The sequence below is a fragment of the Anabrus simplex genome, chromosome 9 (assembly GCF_040414725.1).
Source record: "Anabrus simplex isolate iqAnaSimp1 chromosome 9, ASM4041472v1, whole genome shotgun sequence".
Taxonomy (NCBI): domain Eukaryota; kingdom Metazoa; phylum Arthropoda; class Insecta; order Orthoptera; family Tettigoniidae; genus Anabrus; species Anabrus simplex.
In genome coordinates, this window is record NC_090273.1 from 120,426,173 (window position 1) to 120,447,699 (window position 21,527).

A 21,527-nucleotide genomic window follows, 5' to 3' on the forward strand; every position below is an offset into this window, starting at 1 on the left:
GTTTCAAAATTAAATTTACTGTCATGTTGTACGCCGGCTCTGTGGTGTAGGGGTAGCGTGCCTGCCTCTTACCCGAAGGCCCCGGGTTCGATTCCCGGCCAGGTCAGGGATTTTTACCTGGACCTGAGGGCTGGTTCGAGGTTCACTCAGCCTACGTGATTAGAATTCAGGAGCTAACTGATGGTGAGATAGCGTCCCCGGTCTAGAAAGCCAAGAATAACGGCCGAGAGGATTCGTCGTGCTGACCACACGACACCTCGTAATCTGCAGGCCTTCAGGCTGAGCAGCGGTCGCTTGGTAGGCCAAGGCCCTTCAAGGGCTGTAGTGCCATGGGGTTTGTTTGGTTTGTTTTGTCATGTTGTACATACTATAAGTAGTGGGCTATGATTACTATCTCCATTTTTGGTGTTAATACTACGACAGTATACTGTTTCTCGGTTTATTGTTGTTTGAACTATTTTAATATTGTACATCCTAAATGGAGTGGGTAAGTGTAAGAGTAGGCCTTAAGCCTTTCTTCGCCGTGAATAGTGACGGTATCTGCCTGCAGACAAAACATCAATGTTATTTATAGAGATACTGCAGGTATGAGCTCGAAATCAGTACGATGGAGCATTGTCATGGCATGGAAACGTACATGTTTATTACCCATAAAATTGCAGCATTTTAGGACGTTATGGGCAGCATATTGTTAGTATGAATATGTGTTGAATCTGTTATCGATGGACAATCGTAAACATGTACTCGATGTAACTGGAAGAAAATAGCAAGGCAGTGAACAAGAAATGCTGGAAATCGTAGTAATCAAAATCCTTACGTGTTTAGGACAATTTCTTCTTCCTCCTGGTATTCTCCCAGTTATTTAGGAACAGCATTAAATGTAAAGACTCAGTATTATAGCCAGATGCCCTTCTTGATGAATGTATTCACTAATGCGTTTGTCTGTGGTGCGGGTTAGTAGTAGGATGTGTTGTGTAAACATGAAGAGATGAGCGTTAAGACGAATAATAAATAAATAATAATGTTAAGGGTTTTACAACCTACTAACTACATTTTTTTACGGTTTTTGGAGACGCGGAGATGCCGGAATTTTATTCCGCAGGTCTTTTACGTGCCATCAATTCTACCGGCATATAGCTGATCTATTTGAATACCACCGTTCACACGATAAATTAGTCCGTTTATTTTTTTAAATTAGAACACATTCCTGTGGTCCGACTCATTGGCTGAATGGTCAGCGTTGAAGCCTCCGGTTCAGAGGGTCGCGGGTTAGATTCCAGGCCGGGTCGGGGATTGTAATCGCTTCTGATTCATTCTTCTGTTTGTATTTGTCCTCTTCATATTCAGACAATATTCAACACTACCAAACACCAACAAGAACACGCAATAATGATTACATCTCTCCATATAGGGTTTAATTCAGGAAGGGCATCCAGCCGTAAAACAGGGCCAAATCTACATGTCCGTCCCAATTCGCACCCGCGGCCCCACAGTTGTGGGAAAAGCGGTAGAAGAAGAAGAAGATAACGCATTCCTTTGATTGGTTATGTTTGGGATTCCTAAGGTGGATGATGAATGTTATGTACTGTACATGTACCAAGCGAATGGCTGCGCAGTTTGGATCACGAAGCTGTGAGCTTGTATTCGGGAGACAGTGGATTCGAACCACACTGTCGGCAGTGGTTTCCCTTTTTCACACTAGGCAAATGCTAGGGATGTACCTTAATCAAGGCCACAGTCGCTTCCTTCCTACACCTAGCCCTTCCCTGTCCCGTTGTCGCCATTAAGACCCATCTGTGTCAGTGCGACGTAAAGCAAACCGTAAGGGATGGGGAGGGGGGGGGGGAAGGAAGAAGAACTGTAGATTAAGCCAGTTTCATTATATAGTGTGCTATTATTTTTCATTTAGGGATGTTTTGTTTTAGCTGGGCAGTTTCTAACTGGGGGAAAAATATGAAACTAAGATATATTTGTAATGACAAGTGGATGCAAAACTTCCCTGAATAAGAAACATATATCGTAAAAAATTGTTACTGATGAATCTCTTCCGCGCAAGCATTCGCCAAGGGAGACGAGGATTTGTTCTTGAATTTAGAGAGAGAGAAAATGGGCGAGAGAGAAAAAAAAAAGGACTGTCACTTCTTTGAACAAAACATTGTTATTAATGTCATGAAGTTTCCTTAATGAGTTGCTTTACAAAACGAAGAGAAGTTCAGGGGGGTTCTGAGGAGAGGCTCACCATTATTGCATGAAGTTCATTTTTTTTGTCGTTCTACATATGAACTTTTAGTTTCAGTAGAATTATTAAATCGCGTGCACATTTTTTTTTCTCACAGTTCCTTGTTTGGCTGACCCCTCCGTTCTAGCTTGACATGAGAATGCCAGAGGGAAATTAATTCTCTTGTAAAGTACAACGACTACTGAGTGCGGTGCCTTATGGGGCTTGCTCCAAGTAGAGAAACTAGTGTTTGTCTAGCTGAGTGATGCTAACGGTAAGACAATTCCAAGGTACAGCAGTGGCAGTTGATTGATCTCGTTCTAACGAGAAGTAAGACACTCTAACTTTCGAGTACTGTAAAGTGGACAACTTTTCAAGAAACTACAAACGGTTATAATAGAAACTATTTCTCATAATTTTGGAGTTTTTGTTCCTTTCTCTCTCTCTCTCTCTCTCTCTCTCTCTCTCTCTCTCTCTTTCTCTCTCTCTCACACAAACACTCAATTATTATGTCTAGACATTTTAAATTTTTATCTCACGCTTCGTTTCTTTGAAATCTTGGATTAATTATACAGAAATCGGAAATAGGACCTGTTCTGTGTTTCTTTGTTTGTTTGTGTGTTTGTTTGTTTGTTACGTCTCGGGAAAATGACTGAAGAAAAATTCTAGAAACTGGATATTAAAATTCATGGATAGCTGCTGGGTTCTATACTAGACTGTGTATCATTTCATTTGTATACAGTGACGTAGCAATATTAAGTGGCCTAACACAAGAACTGTTGAATCTTCTTCTTCTTTCTTCTTTTTATCCTACAAGGTTGGCTTTTTCCCTCGGACTCAGCGAGGGATCCCAGCTCTACCGCCTTAAGGGCAGTGTCGTGGAGTGTGAGACTCTGGGTCTGGGGATACAACTGGGGAGGAGGATCAGTACCGCGCCCAGACGGCCTCATTTGCTATGCTGAACAGGTGCCTTGTGGGGGATGGGAAGATTGGAATTGATAGACAAGGAAGAGGGAAGGAAGCGGTCTTGGCCTTAAGATAGGTACCATCCCGGTATTTGCCTGGAGGAGAAGTGGGAAACCACGGAAAACCACTTCGAGGATGGCTGAGGAGGGAATCGAACCCCCCTCTACCCAGTTGACCCCGTTCCAGTCCTCGTACCACTTTTCAAATTTCGTGGCAGCTAATCACACTAACCACTACACCACAGAGGCGGACACTGTTGAATCTTATTTTGGTTCCTCGAGCGCAGGACACTCCTACTCACAGTCATACAGTACACTAGGACTAGGTGAAAGTGACGAAACCTGCCACCAACTACTGCAGTTTCCGAAAGATTGCAGCGTTTTCGTCACAAATTCAGGTGTTTCGTAATACAACCCCGTTTCGTAACAACACCTCTCCTATTATCACTTTAGAAAATAACTGGAAGTCCATGTTTCTCATTCTGTAAGGTCTTTCAAATGAACATTTTCTTTATTTTAGTGTTCAGCGAACTTTCGTGCAGTTCCTTTTGCGAAACATCTATAGCCAGGAACTTCTTATAAATGCTCACCATTTCATGGTCTTAATCAATTGGTAAGCAATTGTTGTTGTTTTTTTTTCTTTTCTTTTTTTTTTTCTTGATGAAGGAAATGCAAATTTCTTGTGCTAGGCAATAGGATTCAACTTGATTTTCAAAACTGAATTTTCCACAAAGTTACTTTTTCTTATATCTAACGTAGGGCAGGATAAAAGCCCTTCTGACGCAGGTCTCGGGAGTTACAGAATTGTATGTTTAAAAAAAGAGGGATATGCGTGCTTAGCTGTCTAGTGGTCGAACCTCAAAAAGAAATAAACGATCTCCTTTCATGAGGAAGGAAGGAAGAAAGGTTTCTAGACAAGCTCTCGTGGCCCCTTTTGAGACTCCCTGGAGTAATCGCCGCAACGTGTGCAATCTTAGGAACACACATCTTCGAAAACCGTCCAAGTAGTTAGTGGGGCGTAAAAACAATAACATTATTCTTAGGATCACGTTAAATTAACACGTAAACACGTTGATAAGACATTGTGCAGAAACGTACAGTGCGATACAGCCTATTGGTCTATCTATTGTCTGTCGTACATGGTGAAGAATTGTACTCGATATCTACGATAGCTTGTTCTGTTATTTGAATTTGTAATTTTTGTATGAATTCTGGACAGGCTCGTATTCTTAATAATAATAATAATAATAATAATAATAATAATAATAATAATAATAATAATAATAATGACCTACAGCTCTGTGGGTCCCAAGTTCGATCCCTGGCTGGGCCGGGGATTTTAGCCACGGCTGATGGCTCGGGGATTGTGTCATAGTGTTCGTCTTCATACACATAACAATTAAAATAATAATAATAATTTTAGTAATAACAACATAGTAATCTCCGTATAGACCCTTGGAGGGGTGGAAGGTAAAGACTTCCACCTCGGCACTAGGTGGGGTAGAGTGGTTAGCTCTACTCCCTGCCGCCTTTGCCCCCATGAAAATTAACCTGGTACTCATTTGTGGTGTAGGCTAAGTGAACCTCATGACCATATGCACCTCCGTAAGTGAAAATCTCGTTTCTTAATGTTTTCTACTTTATGACGGGAAATCGAACCCACGTCCTTTCGGATGAACCGAGCACGCCTTTAGCGCCTCCGGCCACGCAGCCCTTAATAATAATAATAATAATAATAATAATAATGGCGCATGGCATCTGTATAGTTTGGTGGTGACGTAATGAGGATGAAATGAATGAATGAATGAATGAATGAATGAATGAATGAATGAATGAATGGCGAAGACGTCACAAACACCCAGTCCCCAAGCCTGGGAATTAAGAGTACGAGGGGGTTGATTCTGAAAACTGAACCGGGGCCATCGGATAAAAGGCGATTTAACCACTACTAAACCTTAGGCTACCATCTCCACTGATCAGGTGTTGAGTATTGACAGTAGCGGAGTCCAGGGCAGTAGCTTGTGAAACAGTCTTGACAACACAGCAGGCTACTCCATTGGCTATTGGCTGCAGCTCGAAACGCTTAGGACTTAACGTTCACTAAACCAGCCATCGAAAAGTCTAGTGCTAGCGCACGTCTTGATCCCAGCATACACCACTGATCAGTATGCTGGACTCATTCAGAAGTGGTTCTTGAATTGGTAAACAAGGCACTGATTGGCTGTGTTCATATTAAATGTGGTATTTCTCTTGAGAATAAATGCATTAATTCCACTGAGTTTTCTGATGGAAGTCGCTAACTACAGTATTTATCAGTGTTTACCTCTGGCAGTCAGGGAATAGCTCGCCTTGATGAGAAATGCGGCGTGGCGTGCGACACCAGCTCTCTCTAGTGGCACTCTGCGTAAATTGAAGTACAAACAAGATAGCAGGATCGTTTCTTATAATACACAGTGGTTATGACTTTGTGATTATTTATGATAACATCATATTCACTATGTTCACTTCTCGAAGTGGGTAACGTTTTTAATATGGGAACACTTCCTATTGACAGGAATTATATTTAACCAGCATATTTGTTCACTCTGGCTGTGCTATCCTAAACTGACAACTTTTATTGAGGCTCAAAGTGGGACAGTTAAATGTTGACGGCTTTGAAAATTGAAGAGGAAAAAATACATTATTGCAATCGGTGCTTAATCTCTCTACATAACTGTCACTTTGACGTATACATATCACTAGAAACAATTTGTTATAACAACTGTGCAGATGTTTTCAAAAATTCATAGAACTGGGCTCAAGTACAGTATGTGAAAAAATAATCTTGCTCATTAACAAAGCTTTAAGAGTATGAACTGTTTTGTTTTTATGTTGACCGATACAGATAGGTCTTATGGCGACTATGGGATAGGAAAGATGAAAGCGAAGAGTCTGACCCAATTCAGTGGAGGTAATGCTAGACTCAGCTAGGGGAAACCGAAGATGAGGGCCACTATAGCCCTCTTTCATTCGCCTCTTACGACTGACAAGGGATACTGTATCTGGTATATGCATAAGTCTTTTACGTTTTCACTAAGAGCGCTAGCGAACAGTACGCAGCGTACAGTACATACGTCAGTTTGTTCGTCTCACATACCAGCACACACAAGTTGAGTCCGCCAAACACTAGCGTCTGTATTGTATCGTTCAGTGATCATGCCGTCGTTTGTGCCTGAAAAAGAATATTTGCGGCAAGCATTGCTTTTCTTGTTTAATCAAAAGAAAAAAGGCTGTGGAAAGTCATCGTTTTTCTGGTAGAAACATATGTTGAACACGCTCCATCGATTAGAACATGTGAGACATGGTTTCGACAATTTAATCGTGGTGATTTCAATGTGAAAGACAGTGCGCGCTCTGGTAGACCACAAAAGTGCGAAGACGAGCAGTTGCAGGCGTTACTGGATGGTGACCCAACTCAAACTCAACGCTATCGCCAACGAATGATTAATTTAAATCACGCATTGATCGAAAAGCAACGGGAAACTACCTCACTCCTAATTTCCCTAGTATGCCTCTTCAGTAATGCCTAAGCCATCTATGAGACTATGACAGCTGATGGCGGAGCTGTTGAGGATCCAACCAGCCTTAGGGCTGCGGACCGAACATACATACATACATACATACATACATACATGCATACATACATACATACATACATACATACATACATACATACATACATACATACATACATACATACATACATACATACATACATACATACATACATACATACATACATACATACATACAGTGATCGAAAGACGACCAGAATGGGCCAGAACAAATGGCAAAGTGATTTTGTTACACGACAATGCGCCGTCTCACACAGCAAAACCAGCGAATGACACCTTGAAATCGCTTGGATGGGACATCATTCCGCACCCGCCGTACTGCCCCGGTCTAGCGCCATCTATCATCACCTCTTCGCATCAATGGGGCACGCGCTCGCAGAGCAGCACTTCAGCAATTTCGAAGAAGTTGGAAAATGGCTCGACGAATGGTTTGCTATAACAGACAAGCAGTTTATCCAGCATGGTATTCATAACTTACCTGAAAGATGGGCGAAGTGTGTAGAAACCGATGGCCAATATTTTGAATAAACAAAAAATGAATTTTCCTTGAAAATTACGTGTTTTCTTTACCACAAAACCCGGCAAAAACTTATGCATACACCTGGTATTCTACCGCCCTCCCCCTCTCAACCCGCCCCACCCGGTGGGGTTTACTAAGTGTTTTCTCACTGAGTTGTTCGTATTCCTTTATGGTATGTATCCAGAAGGTAATGAGAAGTGGGTGTGTGTGGGGGCTTTTTAATATTCACCGTTCCGCTTGAGGCAAGCGTTCTAGTGTCTGTAAACAAATTTGAACATGTAACGCTGCTTCCTACCTGTTGGTTATTTCTTCTCTTATATTGTTCTGCAGTTCTTCTAATTATCACGGATTTTATTTGTAACTTAGTTTTTCTTTTCCGTTACTGATTAATTTCAGCGTACCCCTGAACGGCCCAGCGCGCTCGCTGTGTTCGAGTTCGTTTCCCTTGGGACGCCGATTCAACATTTTCATTTCCAACACAGAATATTCCCATTGATGACATACTTTTCTCCGTTACTAATGATCAAATATCTAAATAGGATTGTTTTATCTTTAAGCTTATAGATTTATTTACTCAAAGTTAGTTTCGACAGACGAAAGAGGCTAACAGTTATATAATAAAATAAAATAAAAAGAGTTGTAATCTTTCATCAAGTTCCTTTCCGCCATTTTTCACTTAGAAATCTGATGCCGAGATAATTTCAGCGCTCGATAGGAGAAGCCGTATCAATAATCTTTAATGTGATGAAGATACGTCAGACTCCCGGTATGTTCTGAAGGGAGAGTAAAAGAAAAGAAGAGAAAAGAAAACAAGAATGGTCTTACATCTAGGAAGGAAGAGGTGGAGATTGTTTACAGCCTTTACGTCGGAGAAGAAATAAAAAGTTAACGGAACAAAGAACGTACGATATCACACGTCCTTTGGAGCCCTACAGCCCTCTCGAGCAGCGCACGGGTCTACCGAACAATACTCATTGTGTTGCATCTAATGCTGGTGCTAGGGGGATCATGTCAGTCCCGTTCTCTCCTCCTAACATTGAAAAGATCCCTTCGCGTACTATTTCTCTAATGAACCCTTCTCATCCCAACTGGGCTTTTTTCTTTTACTGTGCTATTATTCCTTACAAACATCGTATTGACGTGATCTTCCTAAAGAATGAGGTTCTTAAATCAACAGAGCACAGGTTGTTTCCAAATCCTTTAACTTTAGATCACAGGTTTTTAACCTATGCTGAAAATCTGAATAGTAACGCTGCTCCATGAAAGCATTAAATTAGTATATATTCAATCAATCAATCAATCAATCAATCAATCAATCAATCAATCAATCAATCAATCAATCAATCAATCAATCAATCAATCAGTCAATTAATCAATCACTACTGATCTGAATTTAGGGCAGTCGCCCAGGTGACATATTCCCTGTCTGTTGTTTTCCTAGCCTTTTCTTAAATGATCGCTAAGAAATTGGAAATTTATTGAACATCTCCCTTGGTAAGTTATTCTAGTCCCTAACTCCCCTACCTATAAACGAATATTTGACCCAATTTGTCCTCATGAATTCCAGTTTTATCTTCGTGATCTTTCCTACTTTTAAAGACATCTCTCAAACATATTCGTCTACTGGTGTCATTCCACGCCAACTCTCCAATGACAGCTTGGAACATACCACTTAGTCGAACAGCTCGTCTTCTTTCCCCCAAGTCTTCCCAGCCCAAATTTTGCAACATTTTTGTAATGCTACTCTTTTGTCGGAAATCACCCAGAACAAATCGAGCTGCTTTTCTATGGATTTTTTCCAGTTCTTGAATCAAGTAATCCTGGTGAGGGTTCCATACACTCAAACCATACTCTAGTTGAGGTCTTACCAGAGACATATATGCTCTCTCCTTTACATCCTTACTACAACCCCTAAATACCCTCATAACCATGTGCAGAGATCTGTACCCTTTATTAACAATAATATGTATGTGATCATCCCAATGAAGATCTTTCCTTATATTAACACCTGTTAACACCCGCAATATCAAACTATTAATAACCCTAAACATAAACATAGAAATAATCCAACAGCACAGTAGAGAGAATTTTAAATGTGAAAGTGACTGAGGTATGAGCGATGCTAGTAATGCCATTCTTTATGAGGCTGCTATGAATGATGTGAAAATGTTGTCATAGACCGGTTGGTGCATGCATTTCAGTGGACTTGGCAGACTGATATGCATTAGCAACGTCTGGTTCAGTGAGGAAAGCAACGGGAAACTACCTCATTTCTCATTTCCCGAGTACGCCTCTTCAGTGATGCCGACCTTATCTATGACAGCTAATGGTGGAGCTGTTGAGGGTCCAACCCGCTTTCGGGCTGAAGACTGTACATACATACATACATACATACATACATACATACATACATACATACATACATACATACATACATACATACATTTTCTATTCAGCTAACCCCCTGTGGGTGAGGGCTGTAGAATAACACCTACGGTATTCTCTGTCTGTCGTAAGAGGCGACTAAAAGGGGCCCTAGGTGCTCAAAAACTTTGGAGCGTCTATTGTGACCACGGGGCCCTCAGCTGAGTCCTGGCATTGCTTCCACTTACTTGCACCAGGCTCCTCACTTTTATCTGTCCTATCCGACCTCCCTTGGTCAACTCTTGTTCTTTTCCGACCCCGACGGTATTAGGTTGCGAGGCCTAGAAAGTATTTCATTTTCACGCCCTTCGTTTTTTTTCTCTCTAATTCGTGTTATGTACAGGATGGTTGCCTAGTGGTACTTCCTATTAAAACAATAATCACCACCACCACTCTATTCAGCTACACCAGTAGTTGCACTTCTGTTAGGTTCTACCTTTTCAGTCGAAGATATTCAACAATTGCTTTCAAATAAATGTATTTTCTGTAGGAATAATTTCCTCCTGGATATTAGTGAATGCATTTTCATTATTCTGTTATTTGTTTCAGGTGGTATAAGGACCGATCGGACTATCCGCTGGAGGCAGCGTATCGAGCGGGCAATTCCCGGGATTCCCCCACGACAGCTGTACTGACTCTGACGCCGTCACGTGCTGACGATGGCGCTGTGTATCGCTGTGTGGTTTGGAACCGCGCTCTCCCTGATAACGCCAGGATGGAGTCCAGTGTAACGCTCAATGTCAACTGTAAGTACACCATTCACATGAGCACCTCGCTGCAGGCGGAGGCTGCAAGCTACGTAAGATATGCATGTTGGAATACAGTAGCATTTTAGGTCATTCATGCAGGATGGAACAGGCTCGTATTAAGGTACCATGCATGGTCTTCTGAACTAGCTGTAGGCTGCCTTAATTTTGTATGTGTGTCTTTCCATTATTTCTGATTCTCATATCATGCAAAATTCAAGCGGACTGCTTAAAAATTTTAAGAAATTGACGAACGGAGAGAAAATATCTTAATAACACTTCATGTGATGGTACATTCTTACAGGACCTCGAAGAAAAGTCCTTCATGTGACTGTTATTCTACCTGACATTGTTATGTCCGCACTAAATCACTACGAAGATTTTAACCCAATTCCACAGCATTGAGATCGTTCGCGCGTGTATGTTTTACTGGTACTGATGGATTCACACCAGATGTAGGGACAGTAAGAGCCGGCGAGCTGGAAACAATAAAATCACACTGCATTTATTTCTTTGGAATAGGCTGCGTTCCACAGGACACATGTGTGAACTCTTTCGCTAGAGAGAGAGAGAGAGAGAGAGAGAGAGAGAGAGAGAGAGAGAGAGATTTCTCCATGATAGCTGTATTGTCCGAGTTTGTTGTATCTTCCTCTTCCGCCGGAAATCGATCTGTCCGTTTATGGGCTGCTGGTCTCTCCGTGCGGCGCAACAAGCTATTCGTACATTACATACATGAGACCGTAAAACAATGTGATTTATATCAACCCGAGCAGTCCTTCGCACTTAAACAACGCTGTATGTGGTCTACAGCTGCAGACAAATTCACCGAGTGATTTATGTGGAGGTAGGAGAGAATGTTCGCACTTCATATTGTGTTTTATAGATCCTGCCTTCCCGACCAGATTTTTATTCCTTAATACCTACCTCCTCAAAAAGAAAGGAATAAGAATTATTTCTACTTATAAATCAGTTTTGTTGTTATGGTTTCTGAGCTCAAGGTAGTGGGTTCGAACCCAACTCAGTCCGGTGCTAAATGAAGGTAAGGGACAAAATTTTCGGCATCTCAGAGTCTCCGAAGATCAAGAATTCTGCGTAATATTCTGGTGTTAGGCATTCAGTCTCCAAAGATCAATAATTCTGCGTAATATTCCGGTGTTAGGCATTGAGTCTCCGAAGATCTAGAATTCTGCGTAATATTCTGGTACTAGACATCCAGTCTTCTAAGATCAAGAGTTCTGCGTAATATTTCGGTGCTAGGCATTCAGTCTCCGAAGATCAACAATTCTGCGTATATTCCTGTGTTAGGCATTCAGTCTGCGAAGATCAATAATTCTGCGTAATTTTCCGGTGTTAGGCATTCAGTCTCCGAAGATCAAGAATTCTGCGTAATATTTTGGTGCTGGGCATTCAGTCCCCGAAGATCAAGAATTCTGCGTAATATTCTGGTGTTAGGCATTCGAGAGAGATAACCGTAAAACATAAGATGGCGCTTCCTCATGACAAATTTCTGAGTACAGCTCTGCATTTGACTTCAGGCGTTATTCGACCTCAAAATTTTGGCGTGGGTCCAGGATCTTTCGTTGGAATTTCTTCTCTTTTATTTGGATCATCTCTGTCTCACCGCAGTGAGTGAGGCTCAAGCATTCGGCGGCATATAGGGTGGTACTCGGTCCGCCGAGAATTAACTGGAGCGATAAATGGGTTTAACGAGGAGAACAGCTGTTTCCGCCAGAAATTTTTAAGTTTCTTCGTCTTATGTATTAGTTTATTAATAATAATAATATTATTTGCTTTACGTCCCACTAACTACTTTTACAGTTTTCGGAGACGCCGAGGTGCCGGAATTTAGTCCAGCAGGAGTTCTTTTAAGTGCCAACCAATCTACTTCTATGCAGCAAGAAGTAAACACACTTTTATCTATAGGTACTCGTATGTTCTAAGAACAGGAAAGACCAGAAACCCAAAGATTACGCCCAATTACTCAAAACTCGGTTCATTGGATGTAAACCAAGGAGTCCCAAGCTGAGCTTGGCATTGCTTTTACATATCAGCGCCAGTCTCTTTCTTTTAATCTTTTCCTTGGTGAATTATTCTGCACTTCCGACCCAGTCTGTGTTCAGTCATTCAATTCAGTCATGAGTGATCGTCCAGGTGGCAGATTCTCTATCAATTGCTTACCTCATATTTATTTATAATTGTTTCCTTAGCTTTTCCTTAAATTTTCAACGAACTTGGAAATTTATTGAACATTTCCCTCGATAATTTATTCCAATCCCTTATTAGCTTTACAAAGGCTTTACTCTCCTCGTGACTTCTCTCTTTTCTTTGATTTTATTTTATTACCTAACGCCACGAATCAGAATTCTAGCTACTGTACTTCAGGCTGAAGAAATCCCAAGAAGTCTCATTTTCACCCTGAAAAGGCCAGGAAAGAATTTCTCGTATTGGCAGTTTTACAAAAATGCCCCGGTTCGCACTCCACGATCCCAATTTGAGAGCATCTGGGGAGGAGGGAATCCTGTGGTAACGTCTTAAGTGTTTCATGCTATTCGATACAATAATCTTTTGTAAGTTTCTTAGTCAGCTGATTAGCCTAGTTTGTCCTATGATCGACAGCATTAGATCGTAAACCTAAAGTATTCCGAAAGCAAGTAGCCTACATAAATCTTGTGATTTTAAGTCATAGTAGAATCCGAACCACTGTTACTTAAAGCTCTTTATTACGATACCTCACATGCGCTGATCAGGACTGGAACCAAGGCCGCTTTGGAGAGAAGCTAGATAAAGCTATCTTGTTCATGGCCGTGTTCTAGTGTTGAGTTTTCCCTTTCAGTTCTGTTTGGTTAGTTATCAACAAGGGCTAAAAGCTGAAAACCAATAGCATCAAATTTGGCTGTCATGAAAGTTGAATTAATGTTGAATAAAGCAATCGTTTTCAATAATTTGATGCGTAGGCTACTTGTTTGTAAAAAAAAACCGCGTGTCGCTAATTACTTGTTTTTAAATATGAACAACCAGTAATTAGTCTAGAGGGTATAATTTAGTATTCATGACTTCTGTTTTTTGTGTTTTTTTTTTTTTTTTTTTTTTTTTTTTTTTCAATTCAGAGCGTTTGTGTTTAGTAGACTTATGTTTGTGTCGCCGCGCCAGTAACGTTTTGTATTACCAGCGTCTTGGTCGGCGATTCTGCCGTTGAACACGATCTCCTGAAGTGATGAAAGCAACTTTAAATGCCAACCAGATCGTGATTTTCCTGGCTCAATCTGTTATACCGCATTGGTGTGAACGTATTGTATGATCATTGAAATGGCATTTAGAAGGGAAATCGAGTGGTAAAAATCTACTACTCTCTTCATCATGAAAACAGTTGAGCCTGAAATACAGTTTTTCTTAAAACAGGCAAGAATACTAACAAAGATATAGAAAGGTATAAGGGGCAATAATAATAGTAACATTCTCCATTAAATATAATTATATAATACATTTAAATATAGATTTCTTATAATTGTTTGATAACTTCTTAGCTGTTACCATTTTAAAAAACTGCATTTGAATTTAGGAAAAACTTCTCCGTGTCATTTGTGCCAGTGCAGTGCAAAGGCGAAGCAACTTTGAAGAACGTATTTTATGTTGACTCAGATTATAGTCAGGTTTAAGTCTGCAGCTTATATTTAATTATTTTGTGAGACAGCGCCGTTCTGTGTGGCCTGGTTTTGCTGTCTTTCGTGAGAAGTCGGTATCACACACTCGACTGCCGTTAATGCCAATTTCCGTGATCAGTACCTCAGTTATTGTCCATACAAGGTTAAGCTTATACTGATTTAAACAGGCGAAATTCACTCCCAGAACTGGAACTCTAGATCTTCCAGATAGCAGTTAACTGTGTTAACCACTAGACCAGATTCCTTAACACGTATCATTTATTTATTTAATTTATTTATTTACTTTTTATTTATTTAAGCATTTTAAAACATAGGTTCTTCGCTTAATTTCAGCCAGGTCTATTTGAGAATAAGCAAATCTCACTGGAGCTTAAATTGAAATAAAAACGTATTATAACATTTTCAAGAACTTTTAAAAAAAATCCTTGAACACCAGGCAGGTTCTTCTGTAGTAGTAACTATTTCATGACTTTATGAAAATGAAAATCCACAGCCTGTTTCCAGTCATTCGACCGGGTCAGGAATGGAATGAATGAAGCCTCCATCTAGTGACGAGGATAGGAATTGTGCCGGCTGCCGAAGCCTGTTGCACTCCTCTGGGGCAATGATTAATGAATGACAGATGAAATGAAATGATATGATATTGGAGAGTGTTGCTCGAATGAAAGATGACAGGGAAAACCGGAGTACCCGGGGAAAACCTGTCCGCCTCCGCTTTGTCCAGCACAATTCTCACATGGAGTGACCGGGATTTGAACCACGGAGCCCAGCGGTGAGAGGCCGGCGCGCTGCCGCCTGAGCCACGGAGGCTCATTCATGACTTTATGCGTATATTAAATTCTTAATGTTTCAATTTATGTGTACTGTAATGATTTAAATAAAAAAATGTGATTAAAGTAATTTATTTAATCCCACAAACAAGTTTTTATATGTAAATGTTAAAATAAATTCAAACAGTTCAGTGAATTAATAATTATTAATTATCATCATGATGCATGTTTTTGGTTGCTTTAAATTAAAACAGTCCAGTAAATTAATAATAAACATCACAATGCATGTTTTCGTAACTTTAATATGCCTACCTTTATACGTAAATAATTTCCATTCCATATTTCCAAATTAAATTTGTCTTTCTTGGGAGAGAGTGTAACTAATCTCTACCTGCATCAGATTTCACGGGTCTGGTACTTAACACTTTACGAATTAAGCACGGTGTCATTTTACATTATTCTATATTTATATTATTTGCGGCAATTCGAAACTAACAACTCATGCGTATTATGAGTCAGTGTGTGTACATTTCTGTTATTTTGAAGGAAGTCGGAGCTCACAGCTTCATTATATTCAGGATATAGTTCGAGGCAGTGGGTGGGGGTCCTTCAGTGCCACTAGTGTTCATGCATAGCGTCAGTAATGAGTGTTTACCATCAGCTTATCAATGTTTCTTCCTGTGGGGCTTGTTTGTAGATTAATAGAGGCGTCTTAAACTTCTCGTTCTCGAACAGGTAGAGTGGTGGTGTTGTTCCGGTCGCGGAAATGGAGCTGTCTGTTTGCTGTGTACACTCACAAGCACGAGAACATAAAGCAATGTGATTTATATGAAGCTTGCACATGGCCGCCAAAAGCACCTTTTGCTGCTGCTCCCAGAACCACGACCGTTTTTCCACTTAATGATTTAGAGTGGTTCATACATCACACTTTCATTTTTATCTGCGATCCACTTGCTTCCATCGCTGGAAAGTGTCTTGAGGAAGAAGTCTGCTTTTTATGTTTTGTGTTGGGACCGTTCTATGCGTCATAACCAAGGTTTATCCTTCTTAAGACGACTCGCAGCACTCCACGCTAACTGGAAAACAGAGTAGGTACATCTTCCTCGTAAGCCAACAGCTTATCCTGACGATTTTAGCACAACATAGTACTTGTTCGTGGTGGTGGTGGTGGTGGTGGTGGTGGTGGTGGTGGTGGAGGTGGTGATTATTGTTTTAAGAGGAAGTACAACTAGGCAACCATCATCTATATAACACTAATCAGAGGGGAAAATGCAAGGGATCCGACACTTCGAAAAATGAAGGTATCGGTCAAAGAAAGACAAGGGTCACGAAGGGCGTGAAAACGAAAGACTCCTTAGCCTTCGTAAACCTAATAGCGTCGGGGTCGAAAAAGAACAAGAGCTGACCAAGAAAGGTCGGATAGGATAGATGAAAGTGAGGATCCTGGCACAAGTAAGTGGAAGCAATGCCAGGACTCACCTAGGGGCCCCGTAGTCGCCAACCCACGTTCCAAAGTTCAGAGCCCCTGGGTCCCCTTTTAGTCGCCTCTTACGACAGGCAGGAGATACCGTGGGTGTTATTCTACCGCCCCCACCCACAGGGGGATACTTGTTCGTGAAGAGCCGTTGTTAGAGTGATAATACTTCCGATGAAGATAGCTATTATTATTATTATTATTATTATTATTATTATTATTATTATTATTATTATTATTATTATTATTATTATTATTGCCGACCTCGCAGTGTAGGGGTAGCGTGCCCGCCTCTCACCCGGAGGCCCCGGATTCGATTCCCTGCCGGGTCGCGTATTTTGACCTGGATCTGAGGGCTGGTTCGAGGTCCACTCAGCCTACGTTATTACAATTGAGGAGCTGCCTAACGGTGAGATGGCGGTCGCCGTTTAGAAAGTCAAGAATAACAGTCGAGAGGATTTCGTCGTGCTGACCACACGATACCTCGTAATCTGCAGGTTTCGAGCTGAGCAGCGGTCGCTTGGTAGGCCATGGTCCTCCGGGGCAGTTGCGCCATGGGATTTTGTTTGAGGTTCTATTATTATTATTATTATTATTATTATTATTATTATTATTATTATTATTATTATTATTATTATTATTCCATGGTTAACTGGTTAATATACTGGTCTTCTGTTCAACGGGTCCTGGGTTTGATTGCCGACCGGGTTGGGGATTTTAACCTTCATTGGTTATTTCCTTTTGCTGGGCGACTGTGTGCTTGTGCCATTCTCGAAATTAGATTTCATGCTAGGTCGGACACCATGCTCACAGATGCGCAGATCGCCCATGTGTGCGTTAGTTCGAAAGTCCTGCACCAGATCTCTCCTGGGCTACATGCCATTATTATTATTATTATTATTATTATTATTATGTAACAAAATTACAGGCCAGTCAGTTTGACATGCATTGCATGTAAGCTTTGGGAAAGCATTGTTTCTGATTATATTAGACATGTTTGCGAAATTAATAACTGGTTCTATAGAAGACAGTTCGGGTTTAGGAAAGGTTATTCCGCTGAAGCTCAACTTGTAGGATTTCATCAGGATATAGCAGATATTTTGGATTCAGGAGATCAAATGGGCTGTATTGCGATAATGGGAGACAGGCATTTTGTGGATGATGTTATCTTCTATATATATAAAATTGGATGTTGGTATGTTTGAAGCTAATAGACTCAAAAACTACTGGAACGATTTCGCTGAAATTTTCACAGTTTGTTCTTATTACATCTGAGAGGGATTATGAAGTGATTTGAACGAAATCTGATGGGTAGTTCGGCACTAGGGGGTGAAAAATAAAATAGGGGAAGATAAGCAAACCGCAAGACAAGTCCGACCAGCGGGTTGCCTACCCAACAGTATGTACATATTATGATGTGTTCCTTAAAACTTATTTCTGCTTTTATCTGGAAAAATTACTGTACGGGCAAGAAATCCCTAGCACCCCTAAAGGAAGGGGGTGAAACTTAAAAATCCGAAAATGATAATATTAGTGACGAATTCATAGTCTTTGGGGGTAGTGGAGATGAACTGTGACACTCTGAATGCTGTTTAAGTCAAAGTTCGTTCCCAATCGGTATGGTAAACATATTATGACTTACTGTTTGGGAAAGAAAACTGTAGGGTAAGACACACATGCGGGCGGGATCGTACAAATGAAGATGTTACAGACGTTAAAATTGGTATTTGGAATTTTCTTTAAAAATAAACACATTTTGTATTTTTGGAAAATCCATAAACTATATTATCGGTATTAAATGTTCATAAAATTATTGAAATGGGCAGGAAAAACAATATGGCTACGACAGGCGTATCAAGATGAGTTATCTGACCTGCTGTGGAGTAGTGCACGGGTCCACTAGTTCTGTATAGAGTAATAAATTACAAGATTGTGAGTAACTGCAAAATCACATCGATAGTGTTGTGAGATATACATCAGGCAATGGTATGATGATAAACGGGGTTAAAAGTCAGGTTGTGAGTTTAACAAATATGAAAGGTCCTCTCAGTTTTAATTATTGCGTTGATGAGGTGAAAGTTCGTTTGGGGATCATTGTAAGTAGCTAGGTATTAATAAAAGGAAAGATCTTCATTGGGATAATTACATAAGTGGGATTGTAAATAAAGGGTACAGGTCTCTGCACTTGGTTATGAGGGTAAGTAGGGGTTGTAGTAAGGATGTAAAGGAGAGGGCATATAAGTCTCTGATAAGACCTAAACTAGAGTATGATTCCAGTGTATGAGACCCTCACCAGGATTACTTGATTCAAGAACTGGGGAAAAAAAATCCGAAGAACGTTACAAAAATGTTGCAAAGTTCGGGCTGGGAAGATTTGGGAGAAAAGAGACGAGTTGCTCGACTAAGTGGTGTGTTCCAAGCTGTCAGTGGATAGATGGCGTGGGATGACGTTAGTAGACGAACAAGTTTGAGTGGTGTCTTTAAAAGTAGGAAAAATCACAATATGAAGATGAAGTTGGAATTCAAGAGGACAAACTGGGGCAAATATTCGTTTACAGGAAGGGGAGTTAGGGATTGGAATAACTTACCAAGGGAAATGTTCAATAAATTTCCATTTTCTTTGCAGTCATTTAAGAAAAGGCTAGGGAAACAACAGCTTGGGAATCTGCCACCTGGGCGACTGCCCTAAATGCAGATCAGTAGTGATTTGAAAAAAATTGATTGAAATCATCGTAACCATGTTGCTTAACGAATATCGATCGGAATCTACAAACGAACCACGAAATAAGAAGGTAAGCAAGAAATAGACTGAATTCTCAACGATAGGATTTGGAGTAAAATCTCTTTTAGTTACTGCAAACGAATCTGGACTTGACATTGTACAGTTTTCATTTTCTTGGGTTTATTAATTATTTTAACCTTGATCTCATAGTGAATTAAGTTCCTGTTTTCATTAGTTGGTATTTACGTTTGCAGATTTAACTCTGCGATCAGCGAAGAAGAAGGAGGTTCTATTTGCATTCCAAGGGGCGATGATCCTGAATTTTCCTCTGATCGTCGTTTCTGTAGATTCAGATTGAATGAAAATGATGAATAAATAAAAAGTATCTTCGAAATAAATTGGAAAGAATTTTAGGGCCGTTGTTTCATGCGTTCCTTATCAACTTCTCTGTATTCTTTTGTGTTCCGCTGTCATATCAGGCTTGAAAACTACAGGCCTATGTACAGTAAACCCAGGCTCTTTCTCGCACATTTAACAACATGAAACAAGCAGAACACTGTGTAAATGTTGATGAATTGTATCTCTTTAAGTACTAATGTAGTGTTCCGTTCATCTAAACAAGAACCTCAAACGAATGAACGCTCATCTTTCCGTCGCTGTGCTCTATAAAATAACACTTCAGCAAAAAGGAAAAGCAGCTTAAGACTCTGGTCAAAGCTTTCATAATAATCTCTTAAGTTCTTTCCGCCGTAATCTCAAGGGCTCAGTATATAATGGTTCCTCTGTGCCTGCCCGCGGTCTGGTCTGTATAAAACTCCCATCTGGTAGTTGATAACATCGCACTTCCTAGAATGTCAAATGGTCCTTCTAATTTGATGCGAATTTGTTTCTCACTTCAGAGCAGATACCAGATCAAATAACACAAGCTCGGCCAGTGTGTGAGAGGAAAGAGAAAAACGCTGTGATATAAGCTAAAGAAAAAAAAAAAGCAACAGAATTGGAAGAGACCACTCGGCTGATGGTACAGTTACCCTGTTTCATTAGCCCTTTGAAAAGTAAACGTGGCGTTCTGTCCAAAGATCAGAGGTACAATACACCTGGTCACTACTTAGGATACGAGAGACTTGGGGATATTAGAGCAATATATTGTCCGTTTGCGCATTTACCTCCAACTCATGTATATTTTAATTTGGTTTACATTCAAGTTTTAAAAATGTTATGAAAGTAGATATAGCGTTGTAATGGTAGAGATGGTTGTTAGTAGGGGTAAAACAATTAGGTTATTAGCTTCTCATTACTGTACATGAACTAGGACTCGTTGGTCGTCACGAATCCCTCAAAAGTTGTGAGCTCCTGGAGGTGGTGGTGATTATTGTTTTAAAAGGAAGTACAACTAGGCAGACATCCTCTATTAACACTAATCAGAGAGAAAAAAATGAAGGTATCCGACACTTTGAAAAATGAAGGTATCGACCAAAGAAAGACAGGGGCCACGAAGTGCGTGAATATGAAAGACTCCCTAGGCCTCGATACCTAATACCGTCGGGGTCGGAAAAGAACAAGAGCTGAACAAGGGAGGTCGGATAGGATAGATGAAAATGAGGAACGTGGCATAAGTGGAAGCAATGCCAGGACTCAGTTAAGGGCCCCGTGGTCGCCAACCCATGCTCCTAAGTTGAGAGCCCCTGGGGGTCGTAAGATAGAGCTTATTGCAAAGCGAATAAAAGCCAGTCGGGCAAAGAAGGGAATATCTTTCAGCTTGGACTGAGTGATTCTCAAACTGTGGTTCGCGAGCAGCCTACGGGGAAAATTGAAGAAAAATTGAAATATGGAAACAAATAAGAAGAAACTTAAATATGGATATATGGAGCCACGCTTCGCTTGAAACTGTGTCACGCCAACAGGCACACCCACTCCATTGAAATTTTGATGGTTCGGAATGTCTGAATTCCGAAATTAAGGTCGAAAATGTTTCATCCTTTTTTATTCATTTGATAGTGAGGATAAAATCTAGCGTTTTGTGAAACTTTCGTGCAAACAGAGATCATGTGGTACTTTATTATTATTGTATAACTTGATACAGACATAAACTCTTAAAAATGTGTTTAATTTCACAACCTCATCTTATTCACAATGTGTATTTGAAAGAATAGTTTATAATCAGTTAAAATGCCTTAATAATTAGCCAACTACTCATACTTTCAAACCTATCGTTTAGGGATTTTTTCATGGGGGTACACGGAACTTTCAGCCATGAGTGAGGGGTACAATCTCATAATAGTTTGAGAACTTGTGGTATAGTCTTTTACTGTAATGTGTGAGACGACTAAAAGGAGCCCCAGGGTGCTCTTAGCTGAGTCCTGGCACTGCTTCTCCACTTACTTATGCCAGGCTCCTCACTTTCATCTATCC

General features: G+C 40.5%; 1 protein-coding gene across 1 annotated transcript in view; it reads left to right on the forward strand.

Annotated features, from left to right (window-relative positions):
• Window positions 1–21,527, forward strand: part of ed (echinoid) — a 122,478-nt gene that overhangs the window by 73,063 nt on the left and 27,888 nt on the right. The window contains exon 3 of the mRNA XM_068229168.1: window positions 10,291–10,487. Within this exon, the coding sequence (XP_068085269.1) occupies window positions 10,291–10,487 (197 nt within the window). The remainder of the gene's footprint in view (window positions 1–10,290; window positions 10,488–21,527) is intronic.